General features: G+C 52.9%; 3 protein-coding genes and 1 long non-coding RNA gene across 28 annotated transcripts in view; 3 read left to right on the top strand and 1 right to left on the bottom strand.

The window, feature by feature from the left end:
* Positions 1-4662, top strand: part of POMT2 (protein O-mannosyltransferase 2) — a 28174-nt gene extending 23512 nt beyond the window's left edge. For all 3 annotated transcript variants that reach the window (XM_025150894.3, XM_025150895.3, XM_025150896.3), the window contains exon 21: positions 132-4662. In XM_025150894.3, coding sequence (XP_025006662.2) covers positions 132-237 — 106 coding nt within the window. In that variant the 3' untranslated portion in view covers positions 238-4662. The remainder of the gene's footprint in view (positions 1-131) is intronic.
* A 3337-nt stretch (positions 4663-7999) lies between these two features.
* On the top strand, positions 8000-10387 carry LOC121110903. The gene is made up of 3 exons (XR_005860472.2): positions 8000-8375; positions 8624-8788; positions 9130-10387. It is a non-coding gene; the product is annotated as an uncharacterized LOC121110903 (long non-coding RNA).
* A 1483-nt stretch (positions 10388-11870) lies between these two features.
* On the top strand, positions 11871-19075 carry NGB (neuroglobin). Of its 3 annotated transcripts, none has more exons than XM_015287549.4 (5): positions 11871-12081; positions 12353-12464; positions 13345-13464; positions 14176-14345; positions 18931-19075. In XM_015287549.4, the coding sequence occupies exons 1-4, from the start codon at positions 11978-11980 to the stop codon at positions 14320-14322; spliced, it is 483 nt and encodes a 160-aa protein (XP_015143035.1). In that variant the 5' UTR covers positions 11871-11977; the 3' UTR covers positions 14323-14345; positions 18931-19075. The 3 variants fall into 3 exon arrangements, with proteins under 3 accessions (XP_015143035.1, XP_015143034.1, NP_001026722.1); XM_015287548.4 differs by lacking the exon at positions 18931-19075 and adding an exon at positions 15073-15918; NM_001031551.2 differs by lacking the exon at positions 18931-19075 and having other exon boundaries at positions 14176-15918.
* The window catches only part of TMEM63C (transmembrane protein 63C), a 27416-nt gene continuing 22900 nt past the window's right edge, over positions 16335-20850 (bottom strand). For all 21 annotated transcript variants that reach the window (XM_046942557.1, XM_046942558.1, XM_040701881.2 and 18 more), the window contains 9 exons: positions 20506-20612; positions 20305-20391; positions 19821-19886; positions 19563-19725; positions 19367-19472; positions 19071-19238; positions 18671-18786; positions 18247-18318; positions 16335-18137 (listed from right to left, as the gene is read on the bottom strand). In XM_046942557.1, coding sequence (XP_046798513.1) covers positions 17925-18137; positions 18247-18318; positions 18671-18786; positions 19071-19238; positions 19367-19472; positions 19563-19725; positions 19821-19886; positions 20305-20391; positions 20506-20612 — 1098 coding nt within the window. In that variant the 3' untranslated portion in view covers positions 16335-17924. The remainder of the gene's footprint in view (positions 18138-18246; positions 18319-18670; positions 18787-19070; positions 19239-19366; positions 19473-19562; positions 19726-19820; positions 19887-20304; positions 20392-20505; positions 20613-20850) is intronic.

Here is a 20850-nt window from a genome sequence, read left to right as displayed (position 1 = left end):
GTCCCCAGTGGAGCTTAGAGCCATCCTAAAAACAAAGGTCCCATAGGATACCCATATGGACTAATATGCTACACTGCTCTTGAGACAGAAAACTGTGCAATCCTTGATGGGCATTTTAATTCTTCCCACAGCTTCTACCTCTTCCATCCTCTGTCCTACGGGATGATAGGACCCATGGCATCTGACCCCAGCAGCCCCATGGCAGGGCTCCGGTGGATGGACTCCTGGGAGTTCTAGAGCCACCAAAGAGCATCTGGGGACAGAGAAGAAGAAGCGTGAGGACTGCTGCACATCAAGCTGGTTCTGGCGGTTTGGAGGACGTGTAAAGTGTCCTCTCGGGTGAACTCTGGGTGTAGTAGCCCCGTTGCTCTGGCATTTGTTTGCACTGCCTGCGTTAGGAGATGCAGAAGCTGATCCTCTTAGAAGGACTCATGTTATGAATTAGGTGATGTTCCTGGACAACTGGCTGGTTAGATCTCAGTTCTTTTGAGCAATATACTGGGACTCTTCACAAGCAAACAGCAGTGACATTCCAGCAGTCAGACCAGTACAAGCTGGGGACTGAATGTAGTTGAATGTTCACATGTTTTTGTCTGTCTTCCTTCTTGTGTCATTGCAGTTTGAGAGCCTCATAGTGTCCAGAGATTGGAACATGAATCATGCTTCATGACCTTTCTTATGGTAAGGTTTTTCTTAAACCTTCAAATAAGCTTGTGGGGATCTCCTTACTACTCAGCCTTGGCTGTCTGCATTTATTTTTTGCTCCGACCCTGAATTTTTAGGATTTGACTGAAAGGGGTCTGCTTGAACCACTCCTGAACCACTGTGCCTCGTCTGTCTCCCAGGCCCTTTGCTGACAGAGGAGATGGAGACTGTTTACCCCCTTATACCGCCTTGCTTTCTGGTCACCTTTAATGGTTTATAACAATCACCTTTCGGGCCCGTGCTCAGATCCAGACTGTTCCAGCACTGCACTTTGTAGCTTCTTTGCAGTTCTGTCTGACACTGCTAAGGAAATTACAGTGGGAACAGCAGGTGATTTATTTTCTGCCCCAGTGCTCTGTGAAGGCTGACCTTTGGGTGTGTGCTTGGGACTAAAATGATTGGGTGAACATTTTAGATAGCTGTCATTTGTCTTTTGATCCCAGCCATCTCAGTGCCACTATCTATGTTTTTAGAAAAAAGGCTTCATCTTAAGGAAGTAGCAGCTGCAGAACTGCAGAACACACATTGGCATCTGGGCACTGTATTCCAGTATGGAGCATGTTCCCTCCCGTGAATGGCTGTCCATTTGATTACTATGTAGAAGAAAATGTGAGGGCAGGCTAAAATTCTTTAAGTGTCAGGAGCCCTTGGATGTTGAATCCACCCCTTCCATGAAAGTGGAATGTTATTTATCAGGTGCCTTTCTGCTGTATTAGGTCTGTTTTTTGTAAATGTTCTTTGTATTCCGTCTCCAGTTCTTTACCCAGTTTGAATTTCTTGTCACAGTTCTTGGTTGCTACTCAGACCCCAGCTGTGTTCCTGTGTCAAGAACTAATATTTGCAGAACTCTTTTATGTATGTCTCAAGGAACTCAGGCTTCTCTTTTCAGATTTCTTGCTCTGCTTCTCAGCCTTGCATTAAAGCTCGGGTACAGGTTTGTGTGTCAGCTAAAACATCAATTGTGTATTCATTTATCAAACTTTGAATTCTAATGCAACTCCTACAGCACAAAAGGCTGCATTAGCATCCCTGGGACAGTTTTCTGTTTGAGGGACTGGGACTCTAGTCAGACTGCCTTTCATTCCTTTTCAGTAGAGGAGCCATGGGCAGCTGCTTGCTGTTGTAAGCCTCTTGCTCAGAGTGCCACGGTTCTCTCCAGAAGCTGACTCCTTTAGAAACTAACACAGATGGCCTGTGATTTTGATTCTAAAGGTTTTGAGTTTATCACCTGCTGATAGTTCGTGGTGGGAAGTTGTTACACTAATTAGCTACTGGGTTTGATGATTCTTTTCTACTTGCCTATTGCAAGAAGTGCTCCCACCTGCATGAGCCAGGGGTTTGCAGAGATGATACATAGGAGAGAAGGATGTGGAAGAGGCTGCAGAAGAGCTGTCCTGCTTTATCTCACAGCAGCTGTGAATTGTTAACTGTTGGCAACATGGCAGTGCAGTGCTGCCTTTGTAGCAGTGTGATTCAGCATCTTTGCTCTGGGCGAGACTATCAGCCTAAAGCCTTGCTGTCCTGAGTCTGAGTTTTTCCTACAGTAGTCCTATTGTCATGTGGGGGAATTTCCACAAGTGCTGATAAAAGCTGTGATTTGAAGTGTAGGTTTTTTTCCAACCTTTAATTTACATTTAACATTAACAGCAAAAAGCAACAAACAGACAAACATAGAAAACTTATGTTACGGGATGATAGTTTCTAACATTCTTTATCTGTCATCTTAAATCTCTGATAGAAAGCAAAAATCAGCTCAGTGACCTCAGCTATTTTGGTAATGTTGAAGGTGTCAGCATTGTAAGAACTGTCTGAGGAAGATGAGCCAGTGTGTTCCTTGCTCAGAGTACTTTGGTCCTCAGTTGCTAACAGCAGTGGGTGGGCATTGGTGGCTCAATATAGACAAAGGGTATGTTGGTTTTCTTTTCTTTTCTTTGGGATTGCCAGTTCAGAAATCCTCCTTTGAGAACAGTCGGTTGGCATTGAGACTGGCATGTTTGTTAGGTGTTACAGGCTGCTAGTGGCGTGGAGCCATACAGTGAAAAAATGCAGATATTCCACCAGAGGGAGCAACCTCCAGCTCAATCTTATTTTTTATCTGGAGTTAAAAGCATTACAAGGTTGACGTTTGAAGACTAGAGGGCAGATGTGAAAAAAGAACACGTTGCATCTGCCACTTCTGGGCTCCATGGGTTGGGTTTTCAAGTAGCTGAAATGATGCTGCTGTATTCTTTCAGTAGAAGAAAACTGAAAAAAATAGCATCTGATTCAATATTTGCTTCTCAAAAACAAACAGGCAAACAAAACCCCACCTTCTCTGGTCATAGCTGGAACAAAATAGTAGCCAAAATTTTGTGAATAAAAATGTATTTGGGTTCTCTTACTGACTGGCATAAAAAGACTCGTGGTGCTGCCGTAGGCAAAGGGTACGGGGCACTCTGCATTCTGGATAGAATTTGGGCTGCTTCAGTTCTGTTCTTCCCTTCGTATCTGCGGAATGAGTTCAGGCTCATCCTGCAGGCTGATTATCACAGTCCTCTTCCTCAGCCACATGGAAAATGGCTCGCGGTGCTTTCCAGGGCCAGAAGATGCTGTTCTCTGGAGCAGCTGTTTCTTTGATGTTTCCTTGACAGGGCTGCTTTTATCCCTAGTGAAGTATTTCATCAAACGGTGTCTGTGGAGTCAGACTACAAAAAGCTGCAGATCTCCAGGTTCCCTGTTACGTTATTTTTTTTTTTTTAAATCTGAAACCTATTTTCACCTCTTTGGTCCTTGGAGGATAAATAAAAGGCTTCTCGACTCGTTTGGCTCATCCTAGACGTGCCATTCATCTTAGCATGTGTTAGCAGCCCCCTCCAGACACCTCTGCACGCACCTATTCCAGCAGGAGGGACTGCCCCGTTTCCAGGAGGTCGGCTACACGCGTTGTGAGACAGAGCTGTGGCTGTGGGAAGGATTTGAATGGAGATTCCTTTGCCAATATTACTCCTGGTTCAAGCAGAGGACTTTGTGTCACGTTCTGCTTGCTGGTGTCGCTCACAGTTCTGTGAGTGGGACAGCCAGCACTGCTCTCGTTTGCAGTTTTATTTTTGCATCTCGATGGAATGTTCTTGGTGCACAGACAGCATGGATAGGATCCTCCGTTTTATATCGCTCTCCTTCTGTTTCTTTAAGTGCTTCCCCAAAGTGCAGGATGTGTCATTTTTCCTCCATGTTGTAGGCTGTGCATCCAGTCATGCCTGAATGAGGAGTAAGACAGGACACCTCGTAGTATCCTGTGTGAGTGAGTAGCTATCACAGTGAGAGCAAAACCAGTACCATTTCATGGAAAGCAAATGTTCATAGGGTTGGATTTTTTTTTTTCTGCCAGCTGCCCCTTTTGTATACTCTGAGAATCTTCATCAAGGGACTTGAGAGTGAACCAGCTGTCAACATAGAAACACAGACATTTATCTGAAGTCTTCTGCTGTTGTGCTTAGATGCTCCTGCTGGCCATGTTTGTGTGATGCATTCTGAGCTGGCCCTCCGTTCACAAGTACTGTTGTAACACCATTCCCTCCTCTCAAGGTACTGTTGGCAGTGCAAACACCTCCCTAGCTGTGGCCCTGCGTCTCCACCAGCTGCAGAGTGTAGGTAAGGGTGTTCTCCTTTACAGCCAAGGGACTGCACTTGGAGCCAGGTGGGCCCTCCTACATTGGTCAAGTACCAGTTATGAAAGCAAAACCATGTGGACTTTAGGACATTCTGGGCCTTTCTTACTACTGCTGCTGTACGTGTGTGTGCATACATGCACGTGTGTGCACCCGTCCGTGGTCTGACTGTCTTCTGAGATGGGATTACTGCACTGTACAGCGTGCAGAGAGAATGGGTCCCTTGAGCTATGAATGTTTTGTACAGGGAAATGTGGAAAATGTGGTAGAATTTCGAATTCATTTTTGTAATAAATACCTCTTTCAAGCATTCTCTTGTTTTTTTGTTGGTTTTTTTTTTTCTTTTTCTTCCCTCTCCTCCCCCTCCTTACCACACACGACTGAAGTAGCAATGTGGACTTGAAATTGAACCACTGGAGAGTTTGACTTACGACAGTGGTGATCTACACAACAGAAACCATTGCTAGCATCAGCTGTATCAGCTTTTAGCATATAAATGCTGCCAGGCTGCAGTTCCAGAAGGTGGGGTCTTCCTGCAGTCCAAGCAATGCACTGATGAGCACAGCAGAAGTGGAGCTGGTCTGGCTGAGGATAAAGTACTCTCTGTTGACATGGATTTATTTCTCTATGTTAAGATTGTGTTCAATCGTACGTACACGTAGTATGTCCTGTTTAATGGGTATATTCATCAGGCTTCTAGTGGGTTGTCTTCAGACATCTAACTTGACAGATTGGGCACTTTTTCCAAGAAACCAACATTTTTCTATGAGTCATTGTGAGTGTGTAGTGTCCCTAACATCAGACCGATGCACAGACCTGTACAGATGAGGCCCTTGCTGTGAACTAAATGCAAGGATCTGTAAAAAAAAACTGGATTAGCATTGTAAATCAGGACCTGTGCCAGGCTGTAGTGACAGAGCAGCGTGTATTTCTGAGTACAGTATTGCAAGGGGTGGAACTAGAGGGGGGAAAAATGCAGCCTTCCTCTGTGCAGCTATGCAGTGATGCCCACTGTCAGTGCTGGCCAGTCTGCTCAGAGCTGGTCCAATGGCTGTTGAAGTACAGCCGGGACAGCTGGAAACTGGACTACGAGTTGCACAAGGTGATGGAATAGGCAAACAGAGCTCCTGTAAGGCATGGTCGTATTTTGTGCTGCTTTGGAAAGCTGAAGCTGGTTGTGGGCTCTCATCCTGGAAGGAAGGGCTGCTGATACGGGAGCTGTTCTGGGGTGCAGAGGGATGGATAAGGAAGAGAAATGCAGCAGCACTCAGAAACTGCTGATTACATCTGAGGTAGAGCTTCACTTCCCAGTCCTCCAAAAGAATGGCTTCTGTCCTCAGGTGAGTGCGCTCACGGGGGTGGCACTGATGGTTGATGGCATTTGTATAATGCTCCGTATGTAGTTTTATTACACCATGCTCGGAATCTGTTGGTTTCCTAACCCACAGCCATTTTCCTATTATGTGGTCCTCAACGTGAACCAGGCTTTTGTTTTTCCCCCCATAAATTGGTGTTTTCATTTAGATCTTCAAGCTGCTGCTTAATGCTTTTGCTTACCAAATATAGAAACTTTTACTGCAAACTCTAACTTGCTTTCTGTGTCCCTCTAATCTCCTGTACCTCTTTTCTCATTTCCTTCAGTTTACCCATATGGTTTCCCAAACTGTACAATGCCTTCCAACAGCGCTCTCCCAAATTCCATATGCTTAAATAAATCTTCATGACTCCTACCCCATCTTCCTGGTTTACATCCAAGGACTGGCACATAGATATATAGATATATAGATATATACTTCTGAGCTGTTTTCTAATATGCCATCTCTGAATGTAGTTCTGGCCCATGTAATGCATCATCTGAAAGAAGAAGGTTTGTGATTTATCTGAATAGGCACAGCCTACCATGTGCTATGATTGCTGGGAATCACTTTTTCCATGTTTACCATTCGTGCAGCCATGGTCTTAGCCCCAGATTTCACCCGCAGCTCTTCATCTTGCAGCCCTGCAGCTGATAAAAGGGACTTCTTGGGCTTTGCTTGTCTGATTTTGTCACCATGTAGTTGTGGATGAGGCAGTTCTGGAGTATCCATTTTTCTCCGTTGGCCAGAAAGGGAGTTTCTTTCTTGCCCAGATGAACGTGTCTGCAACTGACCCCTTGAAATGCTTCAGGGACAATAATTATATGGCTACAAAGCAAAGAAGGAATCCGGCTGACAGAAAGGGAGGGGCTGGTTGAGGTGGGAATGAGAGCATACATGAAATGATTTGTCGTCTCTTTGTAAATTGTATGAGAACAACCCAAACAGGCCACTGCAGCTGAAGAAAGTGAATTTCAATGATCTGATATCTTCCAGGCAAAATCCCATGGGAAGCGATTCCGAGGAGAGGGGCTTAAATAACAGACAACAGGAGCACAAGCGCTGGCCATCCCAGAGCAAAGCGTGGGCTGGGAGTGCCAAAGGAGCCAAAGAGAAGTTCTTCATTGGCTTCAGATACAAGACAGAGCATACAGAGAGTGACAACTGCTGCGGTACTCGGGGCTGCTGTGAAGGAGTCGTATGGAAAGGGAAGGACCGCTTCACAGAAGGAGGGTGTAATGAGGAATATCGAAGGTAGAAGGAACTGTAAGTAGTACGAGATGGATTGAGAATTGGACCACTGCTTGGCAGAAAGGGGAAGGTACGGACAGGCAGGTCCCTGAGAAGTTGTGCACCCATCCACAGCTGCTTTGATTATGAGCTCCCCACTGAGCTTCCTACTTTCTCTGTGCTGGTTTTTATCAGGCCAGTTGGTTTCTTTCTTCTAAACACCCTGTTTGGCCTCTTTGAGCATCAGTGCATTTTTATTCTCCATAAATCTGATGAAGTTTCTGTTTATCCCAAGGATTGCTATTGTTCTTTAAATAATAGCAATGCAAGTAGGTTGGAGGTCTCCTCGGGCAGAGCCGTAGGACTGATGGGTGCAGGCTGGCTGTGCCTGCTGGGCTCGAGTCTGGATTGCTAATGGTGGCTGTTCAGTATCCACCTTAGTTCCCAATGGGTTGGAAAGCGCTTTGTGATGTGGCACACATACACCATTCCCCTAACGACGGAACCGAAGTATTTCATCAACACTTGCACGTTTTGACTCTGCAGTTTGCAGGTGCAAAGTTTCTCACTGAATGGGAGAGTATTTGTGGCAGGAACCAAGACTGGAAGGGCTGAGGTAGGTGAGGAGGGGAAGGCCCCAGGGCTCCTCAGGAGAGGGGTGGCACACACAGAAGCCACAACACACGGGGTTTGTGTTGCAGGCGGATGGCTGAGCGCAGAGCCGAAAGGTGGTGATGCTCACACAGCCCCGCGTGAAGGCGGGATGCAATTAGTGCAGAACGTCTGCTTCAATAAATCACCGCAAAAAGTGCTGCGCTCAGGGAAGACTGCTGTGGGACTGATGGGGGCAGGAGATGCCCCGGTCAGTGGTGTCCATGTGAGTTGCAAGAAGGAAGGAAAGAACGGAGAACAGAGATCGGAGACCATCAACAGACGTTTCAGATACTGACACCAACAGCACTTCTGAGGTGAGCCCAGCGGGGGGCTTGGGGGGAGATCCTCAGAGAACAGCTCATTGCACCAAGCTTGTGCCATAACGTGTCAGCAACTGAAAGGTGATCCAGAGCGGGTGGGAGGGTGGCTGGGGGGAGGCCCGAGCCCGTGTGGCTGTCCCTTGGTGGGACGGGAGCCAGGTGGCTGCTGCCACCATTGTGCTTGCCAGGCCACCAGGCTTGTTTCTGGGGAGATTCCAGCCTGGTGGTGGGGCAGCACCTGGGGGTTATGAGTGGTGCTAATGATGAGGTGAGTGACTAACAAGTGAGGTAGGTCCCTGTGCCTGCAGGAGCCGGACCTGCCCACACCCCTCAGAAGTCAGCTCTGTGCAGTCCCTGTGAGCCCTGTCAGCCTTGGTTGGGTTTCACCTGTCTGCACACTCTTCTCCTCAGCCAGGCCATGGGAAGTCTGGGGTGAAGCTGAGGATGCCCAGTATCAAAGGGATGTCAGGAAGCACGTTACTGTTTTGTTTGGCTCTTGAATTCTCTCCCACACATTGTTCCTCCTCTGCCTCTCCCCTCCCTTCACCCCAATCTCCACAGCCAGTGGTGTGGCCCTGTTCTCCCTGCAGGCATAGCACTGCCTGCCAGCTCTGCAGCTGTTGCCTTAATCATTTTATGGGGAAGATTATTCTCTCCTGTGTCTTTTTTTGCTTCTTGTTATGCAACTGTTTTGTGGTTTGCTTTGCTACAGAGCTGCGTGGCCTGAGGAGCAGTGTAAGAAGATGGCTGGAAATACGGCCTGCCTCCTGCTCCCACCTGAGGGTGGGCTGAGGAGGACACAATGGGCTCTGTGGTTCCGAGATGAGAGAGAAGAGTAGCAAAGGGGATTAATCAGGCTGAAGAATCTGGCTGCAAGGTGAGCGGGGAGCCCAGGGCAGTGAGATCAGAGCAGTATTATTCATGAGGACTCAACGGATGAGGAATTGGAAATGAGCAGGAGCCCAGAAGGGGAGGGGAGGACGGGGGTTGGGTTTGTTAGAACAGCACCAGGGGGCAAATCTCTGTCGTGTCACAGCGGCCCTGTGGGTAAACCGAGGCAATGACACTTCGCAAGGTGAGTGATGGTGCTGTACTTTGAAGGGGCTGTAAATTAGGTAGAGACCCACCTCAAATTTTAAACGTGTTCTTCTGAAGCACAATAGAGCTCTACTGAAGGCTCAGAGCACTTCATCAGCCATCTGCCTCCCTGTTTTGCAGGCATCCTGACGGTGACTGGAGCAGCCTGTGCTGCTGAACTGGTTCTTCTTCACTCATCACAGCTTCAGGGGAGGTCTTGCAGGAATCTAAGAACACTTCAGGAAAGAGCTGAACTCTGGGCTGGCTGCACAGAGCCCAGGGAGCTGAGACGACGGCAGGAAACCTACAGACCACAGCAGTGTTTGTAGTGCTCAGCCTCTGGACACATCCTGGGGCTTCCTTATGCCTCAAGGCTAGTTAACCACTTGAATGAGGAGGGAGCTTTTCCTGCTTGCTCTTTATTCTTTGGATCCTCCCTGGACTCAGCCTGTGCTGGCAGCACTGTGATGCCGCAGCAGCTTCAGGAACGCCTCTGACAGCCCCAGAGCTGCGAGGGAGCAGCTACTCTGCATGCAAGGAGGAGCACTGCGTCTCCTGAGCCCTCACTTTAAGTCATGCAAACGGTGTTTGGATGTTTCTGAGCCTTGAAGTGCCTCCTGTCTCCCACCTCACATCCTTCCTGACAGCTCCCTGCTCCTGTGCTGGAGGATGTGTGCTGACAGAGGAAAAGTACTGTTGTCTTCCTGAGACCCTCCAATAGGGAGAGCGGGTGTTGGGGAATAGATTTGCAGGGCAGAGGGCAGGGAACAGCTCCTGAATGTGCCCCCACACCATTCCGAAGAAGCCAGTACTGAGGGATAGGGAATTAGTTGGTTCCTTTTCACTCATAGCCCTCACTGAGCAATACCTGCATGGGATATTACCACCCCACCAGCTCAATGCATCCTGGGGCACCTCCATCTCCCGTGGGAGTGGGCTGGGCACGCTGGGCATGAGCTGCTGCCACAAGAGTCTGCTCTGTGCCAGCAGCAAGCGGCCACCATCTGCAGCAGGGAGGGAGGCACAGAGAGGGGAAGCGAGCTGCCATTTCCCATTGCCATCGTGGTCATGCATTTAGTACTGCCATATGAGATACCCTTTCCACTGGGAACTGTCGCCCTGGGGTGTGAGCTGTACAGTGCCTGCATGGAGCCAGGGTGAGGTGTGCTATGTCCCAGTCAAACCTGAGGCAGCAGCCCCATGCTGTCTCACTCACACTCATCAGTTGATCCCTCAACCCCAGCAGCCTGCCTTTGGTGCTTCCCTTCTGTGTAGGAACTGCTGAGTCACGGCCTGAACCACTGATGGATCACCTGGGGAAAGGACCCGGTCAGCCCTGGGAGCACAGGTGAAGGCAATTCATGTTTGTGACCAGAAGGGGTGGAGCCTGACTGCACCTCTCTTAGACCTCATTTCAGGGCTGACTGCCACTGGGGAAGGATGGTGTTCTGGAGATCCCTCCTTGGTGAAGCTTTGCCCTGTGAACCTGGAATCTTCTGATTCAGGTGAGCAATCTTCTTTCCTTCCCTTATAGCACCTTTCTATCATGTCAGTCCTTCCATCATCACACCTCTGTTGTAATGCTTTTCCCATCTTATTGATCTGTCCAATTGCTGCACTAGCAGTGACATTCAAAGCAGAATTAAGGTCCTTTCTTCTGGCTCCTCAGCCAGAGAGCTGAAGTCCTTGTGGGACTCTGGAGTCTTCTCAAGGAGTTCACTTTCCATGTGAGTTTGTTGGACTCAGGAGTCTGGATCCAGGCTGGAGTTCTCCATACCCAGCACTGTGTCCCCTCTGTCCCAAGGCTGCAGGACCCCATGAGCCCATGAGAGTGGGGCAGGGGTTGGGGTGCTGCCAGAGCTGCCTCCTGTGGCTGTGCCACCGGGCTGCCTCATGGAGGGAAAGAGCCCTAGGAGTTGCAGCTGAGCTGAGGTGCTGTGCCTCCTGCCAAGGATGGATGGTGATGCTCTGATGCAGAGTGACTCAATGCAGGCAGAATGGAGGCAAGGTGCATCTAGGTTGGGGTCTAGGCCTCTATCTGCACTACCTGTTAGAAGAAATCAGCAGCAGGACATGGGATAAGATTGGCACAGTTGTTATTCCAGAGCAGAGCGAGGGTTTCAGTGACACCGATGCTTCTGTGGTGCTTGCATCCTTCAGCAACTCCTGTCCATGAGGCTGCTCTGCTTTCCTGGGTTCTGCCATGCCCCTTCAGCCCTTGCTTGCTTATACTCCTCTAAGTTTCCTTCACGTTCCCTTGGGCTAAATTAAATGCACCATTTACCTTTATCTGAGTGATAAAGAGAAGTTCACCACATCACAGAAACATTTGAGTTGAAGGAGATTCTAAAAGGCCACCTAGCCCAACTCTCTGCCCTGAGCAGGGATACCTACAGCTGATCAGACTGCTCAGAGCCCCGTCTGGCCTCACCTTGACTGTCTCCGGGGATGGGGCACCAATCACATCTCTGGGCCACCTGTTCCATATCCTTCACTACCCTTACCGTAAAAAACTTCTTCCTTATACCCAATCTAAATGTCCCCTTTTAGTCTGAAACCATTTCCCCTTGTCCTATCACCACGGACCCTGCTAAACAGTCTGCCCCCTTCTTTCTTATAGCCCACCCTTGGATACCGACAGGCCGCTCTTCTCCTTGGAGAAGTTGGGAGTCCTGAACGCGTCCGACAAGGCTGCGTTCCGCCCCGCGTACCAACACCTTCGCCGGGTTCAGCCGTTAATTACCCTGAAACGACGGAGGCTCTTTGCGGCGCTGGGCAGGCATCTGCCGTGGGGACGGCGGTGGCCGAGGGGCAGCTCGGCGCGGTACCGCCCGGCCGGGGGGGCGCGGGGGCCCGGCGGGGGGCGGAGGGCGGGCGGCTCCGCTCCGTTTCGGGCTCCGCTTCGCCGCCGACCCTGCTGCGTGCGGAGCGGACCTCGGGCGGCGGGGACGGGGGCAGGTTCCACGGGCGGGCTCTTCCCCGCCCCGCCATGGAGAGCGGGATGCTGTCTCGCACACAGCAGGCGCTGATCCGGGAGAGCTGGCGGCGGGTGAGCGGCAGCCCGGTGCAGCACGGCGTCGTCCTCTTCTCCAGGTGAGCGGGGGCTCGGGGAGCAGCGCGGCTCCGCGCCCGGGGCGCTCAGCCCGGAGAAGGAGCGGAGCCCCGGCGCGGCCGGCGGGCGGTGCGGGGATGCCCCGCGTTGCGGCCGGGCGGGAGCTCGAGGTGTTGGCGGAGCCGCGCCGAACTCCGCCGGGCGTATCTCAGCGTCTTCCCTACGGGCTGTGACGAGGCTGCCGGCGGGCGAGCGGGACTCCGAATGGAGCCGACGAAGAGAGAAGATGAGGCCTCTCTCCCGCCGTTGCAGGTTGTTCGATCTGGACCCTGACCTGTTGCCCCTTTTCCAGTACAACTGCAAGCGGTTCGCCAGCCCCCAGGAGTGCCTGGCTGCCCCCGAGTTCCTGGATCACATCCGGAAGGTGAGAGGGGTGGGGGCGATCCGCGGGTGGGGTCGGGACTGCCGGGCGTCGGGGAGAGCGCACGGGAAAGCTGCTCTGCCCCCGGGACGGGGAGGGAGCGGTGCCGAGGCTGCCCCGCAGGAGCTCCCGCACGCCGAGAACTGGGAGCAACGCGGCGCAGCCCTTCGGTGAGCCCGGAGGAGCGGCACTGCTGGGACGGAGCGCAGCCTGCGCTGCCTTCGTAACCCCGTAACCTCCATCTTCAAACCGGCGTTGATAACCTCCATCTTTAAAGCGGCTGAGTGCCTCGCCTGGCCTCGTTCCTCGTGAGAGGCTCTTCTCCTCTGATCGCTGCAGGCTTTCTGCTATTTCCCTGCCGCTGCTTATTGGACAGCGATGTCCATCTTTATTTCTGCTCTTACTGCCTTAAGCTGAAACAGCTCTTTGATCTACTTGGAGATAATTTCCCTCTTGAAATTATAGAGTACAGTTCTATCACCTCTCGCCTTTGCCGGGCTAACTGTGCCCAGGCTTTAATCTCTCCTAACTTGCTCTGTCTGCTCCCTTCATCCCTCATTGACTCTGTCCCGCTTCTACGTGATTCTTCATCCCTCTGGGAGCCCACTGCCATTTGTGCATCGCCAGACCAGGTTTTCTGGCTGGGCTATCTCCCCCTCCCCAAAATGCTTTGGCCTACCTTAGAACTGCCTTCTACACTGTTGCACCATCCTGGCAACTTCCAGAGGTTCTACTTTCTCCTCCAGGAAGGGAGGCCAGCAGCGCTGCTTGCAGCAGCTCCTCTCCTGTGCTGGGAGGTGGTGGTGGTGGCTGCTGGGCTGAGCAGGGTGGAGCAGAGGGGCCGGCCTTGTACTAATGTGGTGCAGTTGCTGTGCTCCCCCAGGTGATGCTGGTGATTGATGCAGCCGTCAGCCACCTGGAGGACTTGCCTTGCCTGGAAGAATATCTCTGCAACCTTGGCAAGAAGCATCAGGCTGTTGGTGTGAAGGTTGAGTCCTTCTCGGTGAGGCGTACCATCCCATCCCACTACGGCTGTTTGTGCAACCCTTGACAGTCCCGATTCTCCCGCACCCTGTGCTGGGTGCAGCTGGCTGGGGAGGAGGCTCAGCACAACCCTGAGCTGCTGGAGACGTTGGCTTGGTCAGGGAAGCCCCTGAGCTGCCCTCGTTTTCCTGCCTGGAGAGGGGGGGCAGAGGGGAGCAAAGCATTTCTGAGGCTGTTCAGTCTGTAGAAGAGGAGGCTCAGGGGAGGCCTTATCGCTCTCTACAACTCCCTGAAAGGGGGCTGTGGCAAGGCAGAGGTCAGCCTCATCTCCCAGGTTATGGTGATAGGATGAGAGAGAATGGCCTCAAGTTGTGCCAGGGGAGGCTGAGGTTGGATATTAGGAAATATTTCTCCCCTGAAAGAGTGGTCAGGCACTGGAACGGGCTGCCCATTCCAGGTGGGAATTGGTGGAGTCAGCGTCCCTGGAGGTGTTTAAGAAGCATGTAGCTGTCACACTTAAGGATATGGTGGTATTGGGTTGATGGCTGGACTGGGTGATCTCAGTGGTCTTTTCTAACCTTAACGATTCTGTGATTCTATGATTTCCCATCTGGAGAGGGTGATGGCTTGGTGCACTGCTGTATCTCACCCAAAGTAGTGCGGGAGCGAGGGAAGGGGTCTGCCTGTTGTCCCCCAGCACTGCGTTGACACTTCCCTGTTCGGATTGCAGACAGTTGGCGAGTCCCTGCTGTACATGCTGGAGAAGTGCCTGGGTGCTGCCTTCAGCCCGGATGTGCGGGAGGCCTGGATCGAACTCTACAGCGCGGTGGTGAAAGCCATGCAGCGAGGCTGGGAGGTCCTCCCGGAGGGGGACTAACCCCAGGCCTGGCCCTGCACAGGGTGAGCACTCGCCCTCTCTGCCTCTCTCCACCTCTGTCTGTCTCTGTGCACCAGCCCACCTCCTTCCAGCCACGTGTGCTGGGTTCTCTTTGTGATCTCGCCTTGCTTTGATGCTGCCGTGTCCCTGCCATTCCTGGTGGCCCTGGGGCACGCCCTGAGTGTAGCCCAGAGCGTCCAGCACAGCACCACCACCCAATGCCAGGTTCCTGTGAGCCGGCACCTGTAGCTGTGCTCTGGCCTTCTGCTGGCTCCCTGCCCTCCTCTTGCTGCCCATCCCCATAAGATGACCGCTGGTGAGGACCTCTCAAGCCCCACAGTGAGCTCTCATCCTGCCCTCTTCACCCAGCATCGCCCTGGGCAGTGATCTTGATGCTCCTCTGCCCTGCTGAGAGCCTTCTCCTGTGTGAGGCTGGTCGCAGTGTAGTGTGTTCCCAGTGGTGGGAGATAGCATTAATGCCATGGTAAGGCTGCTCTCAGTGATGTAGGCTGCTGCCTAGAAGGGTTCCATTTGACTTGGCCAGGTGATTTTAACGCAAGAGCTGGCTCCAGTGCACCAGCAGCAGTGGCTATTTAATGTTTTGTATTGAGAAGAATAAGGCAAATACAAGAAATGATGTCTTAAAATAACAATGAAGGTTGCAATCATGTCATGGCAACGGCTTCTAGAAATGATTCTGGCTCTTGGCCAGGGGAAGCGTGGCTGGAATTTCTCTGCTCATGCTGGCAGGACCTGGAGTGCTTCCCATCTGCACGCAGTGCCCATCTGCAGAGCTTCTTCACCCTGCAGAAATAACTCTGCCATACCTGAGACACAGCCACTACGGAGGGGAGAAGGCACACGGCTAGCACTGAGCAGCAGGGCCACGTTAGGGCAGGAGTGCAGCACCTGCCAGAAAGCATCCAAAGGAATGGCTGGGAGGCGGTACCTGCACGCTCCAAGGGAGCTGAACTTGATCTCTATGGAGAAGTCGTCACCTTTAGGAGAAATCATCCCAGGGTAAGGACAAGGAGCAAGTGCTCATCTACAGCCAGTGCCCTTTTTTGCTGCTCTTTCAGGGCAGGAGGAGCCCAGTGTTCAGGGCTGTGATTGTCTCTCTTGTGACACGTCCCTCCTGTGCTGACCTATCCTCCCTCTGGGCAGAAGGGCACTCCATGAGACGTGTCACTACCTCCCTGTCCCCTGCCCTGTGGTGCTGAGCACACAGCAAGGACCCTGATTGGGGGGGGAGTGGTGTCAGGGCAGAGCCGTATGTGCCATGTGTGCTCCCCTCCCTGTGATACCAGGCTGTGCTTCCGTAGTCTGGTACAGGGCAGGAGGGGGTGGTGAATAGGGCAGTTCCTGCTGCAGCCCTGACCTGGGGCATCAGCACCATGCAGGAACGTTCTGAACCTGAGTGGCAGGTAGGTAGATGTGTGAGGGATGGAGTGTGTGCTACTGCACGAAATGGTCCCCTTGTCCTTTAGCTTCCCCTCCTCTTCTGTGCCATGTTTTGTGTAATTCCTAGGGGAAACAAACTAGTCTGTGTGCCTCTTATACCCAGCTGTACTGTTTAATAAACAACAATCGAGAGTCTCTGCCCTTTCGTCTGCCCGTTTATTTTGAGAGGCCTAAGCAAGCTTAACAAAGGATGACAGAGGAGTTTGCTGGGGTAGCCTTGAATTTTCCAGTTTTTACCTAATCTGACACCCCTTGCCCTGTACCAGCCTTTCTGAGGTAACACCACAGGGTGCTTCTCTTCCTCCTGCACCTTTTCTGCTCCTGCATCTTTCCCTTTACCCCCAAAGGGTAAAAGGCGTTTCAGCCCAGATAGCTCTTCCAGTCGCTGCCTTTTCTGGACCTGTTGTGCTGCTGCCACAATGCCACAGGCTGGATGCAAAGGGGACAGCCAGCACTTGCCTTTGGAGAGGGTCTATAGCTGGGCAGAGGGTGACAATGGCTGTCAGCACCAGCCTGGAGTAACGCGCAGAGGTGATGATGCAGGCAGCAGGTGGGTGAAGTCATTTTATTCAAGGCACGGTCATAGCGATAAATAACAAGAAGGTACAGACCTCTGGCACATTCCTACAGTGTGGCAGCCAAGGGCAATCCAAGTCTGAGCTCTCCAGGACTCAGTGCCACTTGCAGACACTTGCATCCCCCCAGAAAGAGAGAATCAAGTCGCTGGATGGGGCCACCAGCATCTTGCCAGCCCCAAGATGAGTGGCTGCAGGACAACAGTTCAGGGAGCTGGGAGCAGCAACCCCCCCCGGCTCCCTTCTGGGTGCCACAGCCACCACCTGGGCCTGTAGAAGCCAGGGGGCAGTAGGGCTGCCAGCCTTGAGAGTTGAGACTTCCAGCTCAACTCCCCCCACTCCCAACAGCTTCAGTAATGCTGAGGAGGGGAAGTGCTGTTCCCTGGGGTCCGACCCCTCCACCACCCCTGGGGATAGCAAGGATTGGGGCAGGGCACCCTCCCACAAGTGCAATGCAAATGTGAGTCCCCCGAGCAGGGGAAAGACCCAGATCAGCGCTCTCGCATCCCACGTAAGGTCCATGGGCAGGCACCAGTTCAGCCCCAACCCCTACAGCACTGAACCAGAGCCAGGAGAAACTGCCTGAGCACTGCCCCATTCCTGGGCAACTGGCAATAAGGGAGGATGACTGACTCATGGGAAGAGGCAGGATTTCAAGGGCCCCACCTCTGCATTTCCAGGAGGCAGCAGATGGTGCCCCCATGGGCACCATCACCATTCTGCTATCAGCTGCCTGCTGTGGCTTTACCCCAGCAGGAAACCACCCAGGCACTGCAGAGCTGTGTGTGTTCATCCTGGGGGAGCAAGGCTGGGGGGGCAGTACCTGCTTCTGCATCTGGGGCTCAAAAAGCCCAGAGATGTTGACTGGGCAGGAGCAGGTGTGTACACGTCCAGTGCAGCAGGATTTGTGCTCCAGAGGCTCCTGGACAAGCCAGGGAGTGCTGCCAGCCCCCTGTTGCTATTGCAATGGGATGGAGCTGTGTGGGTCCCCACAGGCAGCCCTGAGCGGAGCATGGACAGCAGGAGTGAGAGGATGGGAACAACCACTGAAAGGCAGCTGCTGTCATGGCCACAAAATCCACTTGTCCCTGAAGACCCGAGGGCACAATCACACTGCAGCAGCAGAGGGAGGGCACAAGGAGGGCGAGCCCCACCACGACAGTGCTCTCAGCACTGCACAGGCTGAGGACAGCACCCAGGGCCATGGGAGGCAGCAGGATGGCTGCAGCAGCGGGTGGGCAAGCAAAGTTTTGGCATGGCTGAGGGGACACGTGGCCATAGGCAGGGCCTTCCTCCTCCTCTTGCACTACAGTCTTTCAGGGTGACCTCACCCCAACCCCCTGCAACCTCTCTTCCCCATCCCAGACTGGATGAGACAGATGGGGCTGCAGGGGTGCAGGGTGGCCAAGCCTGTCTGCAGTGGCAGGGCCACGCTGCCTTGCATGGGCTAAGGTCCCTCCCTCAGATCAGTCCTGATGTTCCCCCGCCCCAAAATCACCCATGTGTGGGTCCATCAGTGAGGTGGGCACCCACTGGTGCTGGCTCTCACCCTGGGAGCAAGGATGCTCACTGGTAGCGGGGCTGGCTCTCCATCACGGGGCCGGTCCTGTACTCGCCTTCCACTGTCTCCAGCTCTGTCTCGAAGTTTTGCAGACCACAGTCCTCCCCCTCCTCTGCCAGCTCCAGGTGGTTGCCCATAGTGCCATAAGACTGGTGTGCCGGGGAAGCTGCCGGTGTCAGGCTCAGCTCGGGCTCCTGCAGCACTGTGGCCACGAAGAGCTGCCCCAGGGGCAGTGAGGTCAGGGATCAAAGGCTAGATGCAAGGGGATGTTGTCCCAGGCTGGGAGTGAGCTGGGGGCCCACAGCAGGGCTGGGGAGAGGTACTCACATTGGAGTTGGGAGTGGAGGATACGCTGCTCCGCTCAGCGTCAGCAAAGCTACCCTCGGACTGATCGGACATCTGCGGAGGGGAGACAGGAGGAAGCCACACAGCATCAAGGGGAAAAGCTTTGGGATGCTCCAGCCAGAGCAATATCCCCCACCAGGGCTGGGTCCAAATCCACCAAAATAGGATTCAGCCAAGTAGGCTAGAAATGCTGGCTATGACCCTCCTAACCACAGCACCACACAGTGCTGATGAGGAACTCCTGCATGGGTACCAAAAGAGGGATGCTGAAGAGCTGACTGCCAGGGACAGGACCGATCCCTGCCCTTGTTCTAATCCAAGAGTAGCCAAACCCGCTGACTCTGCACTGCAAATGCACCCAAGCAAGGCACAGAGTGGGAGATGGAAAGCAGCTGCCCATGCTTACCTGGTAGCTGGATGGTTTCCGCGGCTGTAGCTTCTTCAGGCAGAGGCCAAAGAAGGAGAAGACAATGCAGGAGAGGAGAATCACAAAGGTGAAGAGGGTGACAGGGCGGGTGGGACCTAGGGCAGAGACATGGGGTCAACACGTGAGCCTCCAAGGACCTGCAGTACAGTTAGCTGAGCCTCAGGCTGGGGTGTGCTGGGGGTGCTCTGAGCCCTCACCCCCCTCTTCCAAACACTAACTGATACCCCTGCATCTTTCAGATCTTCATCATGTCTTCCCATCCCTCTTCCCACCCCCTACACTGTGTCTAACATCATCCCTCAAGGGTGAAGCTCATCCCCCAGAACTTCAGACTGGTGACCCCAAGAAGAGGCAAGGGGCAGTCCCAAGCTGTCCCTACCGAGGCGCAGGACGGAGAAGAAGAGCAGCCAGAACATGCAGAGGATGGGGGCCACCACGACCTGGCTGATGGCAGCGACATGCAGCCGCTGGTTCAGCTTGGTGGGGATGTACACGTAGTAGATGTTGTATCGGTCCACCATGTGCTTAAGCAGCATGTAGAGCAAACCTGTTGGGAAGACAGAGGATCTTTGGTGACTGTTCATTCCGTATTTCATGGGAAGTCTCCACACTGCTTCTGACAGCTGGGACAAGGTGTTCTCAGCATGGATGGGGACACAGCGGGGCCATACTCACCAAAGGGGACAATGATGGGGCAGGTGATGCTGTAGGTCATGACGACGGAGAAGATGCAGGAGGTCCACGCGTACTCCAACCCAAACTGGAACTGGTAAGCTTGGCTCTGAGACACAACCAACAACACTGTTATTGCCTTTGCCTCCCCAGGTGCACAGGATCACCTGTGTATTCAGAACAAGCCGGGGCCACGTACCCGCTTGATGTGGAGCCGCTCAGGCTCTGACTTGGCGAGGCAGAGCCGGGCAGTATAGACGAGGAGGCCAGGGATGCGCAGCAGCTCCATGGCTGTCCCAATCAGGCTGGAGGTGACAACGTAGTTGACGAAGAAAGCGCCATTGTCTGGGAGGAAAACGCACCTGCCCCATGGACAGGGAGGGTGAGAGGGCGGCAGAGTTGGTGCTGGGCTCTGCCCTGCAGGTTCCCAAGTTTTGGGGAGAAGGCCTTTACTCACTGGAACTTGATGTCGGCCTGGTCCAGAAAGTGGGTGTCAAAGAGCCAGCGGAAGAAGAGGTCCAAGCTGGATGGAACAAAGGGGCAGCTCAGGAGGGGGAGACAGAGCAGTGTGGGGGACATACAGCCTGCACCTGTTTTGCCCCGCTCTAGGCTCAGATCACACTCACTGGAGCCAAGACTATGCAGGTACCTGACCTGGTCCTTCTGGGATCTGCTGAAGGACTCACAACAAGCCAGGCACCAACAGCACCTCAGGCTAGCCGTGGCAGCCTGGGACAGATCCCCACCTACTCTTTGGGGTATTTTCTGTCTGTGCTCGTCTGGGAGCAGCTTGGCATCACTAACGCATAAGCCTTTTCCTTCCCAGGGACAGCCATGTGTCATCTGTGATGGAAGCAGCTTCTGTTCTTCAGCCCTCTCAGGCTCATTTGCAGGGAGAAGACAACCCCAGTGTGACACCCAGGCTGCAGGCTGGTCTGTACCTGGTCAGCCCCAGTGAGGGCAGGATGATGACCATGAACACCAGGAAGAAGAAACACTTGTGCATGGTGAGCTGATTCTCACTTGACCTGGGGAAAGGGGAAAAAAGAGAACTTTGCACTCCTTGGAGTGATGATCCTACTGAGGTTCCTCCCATCCAGCATGGCCCTGAGTGGCCCTAGAGGAGCATGGGGTCTCTTTACCTTGTCCAGTGTGACTCAAAGAAGGCCGAGTAGTAGACGAGGAAGGGCAAGAAGACAGAGAAGGCCCAGAGTAGCAGCGTGGGGAAGAACTGGGTAACAATTGGGTTCTGCAGGAGGAGAGATGGTGAACACCCTCTTAGGACTCTGCCAGCTCCAGGTAGCAACAAGCTGTGCCTGCCTACACTGCCACTGCTCCATGATGTTGCAGGCAGGTATACATGGAACAGCCCTTCTGTGAGCAGAGACATGTTCCAGGAAGCAAGAGCTTGCAGACAGCCAAAGGCACTATGAAAATATAATAAGTTCCAGTGCTCTCCCAACAGCTCCTAGGTCAATAAGCAGGAA

Source organism: Gallus gallus, chromosome 5 (genome assembly GCF_016699485.2).
Source record: "Gallus gallus isolate bGalGal1 chromosome 5, bGalGal1.mat.broiler.GRCg7b, whole genome shotgun sequence".
Lineage (NCBI taxonomy): Eukaryota > Metazoa > Chordata > Aves > Galliformes > Phasianidae > Gallus > Gallus gallus.
Note: the sequence above shows the minus strand (reverse complement) of the source record. Positions and strands in the feature narration are given on the sequence as shown.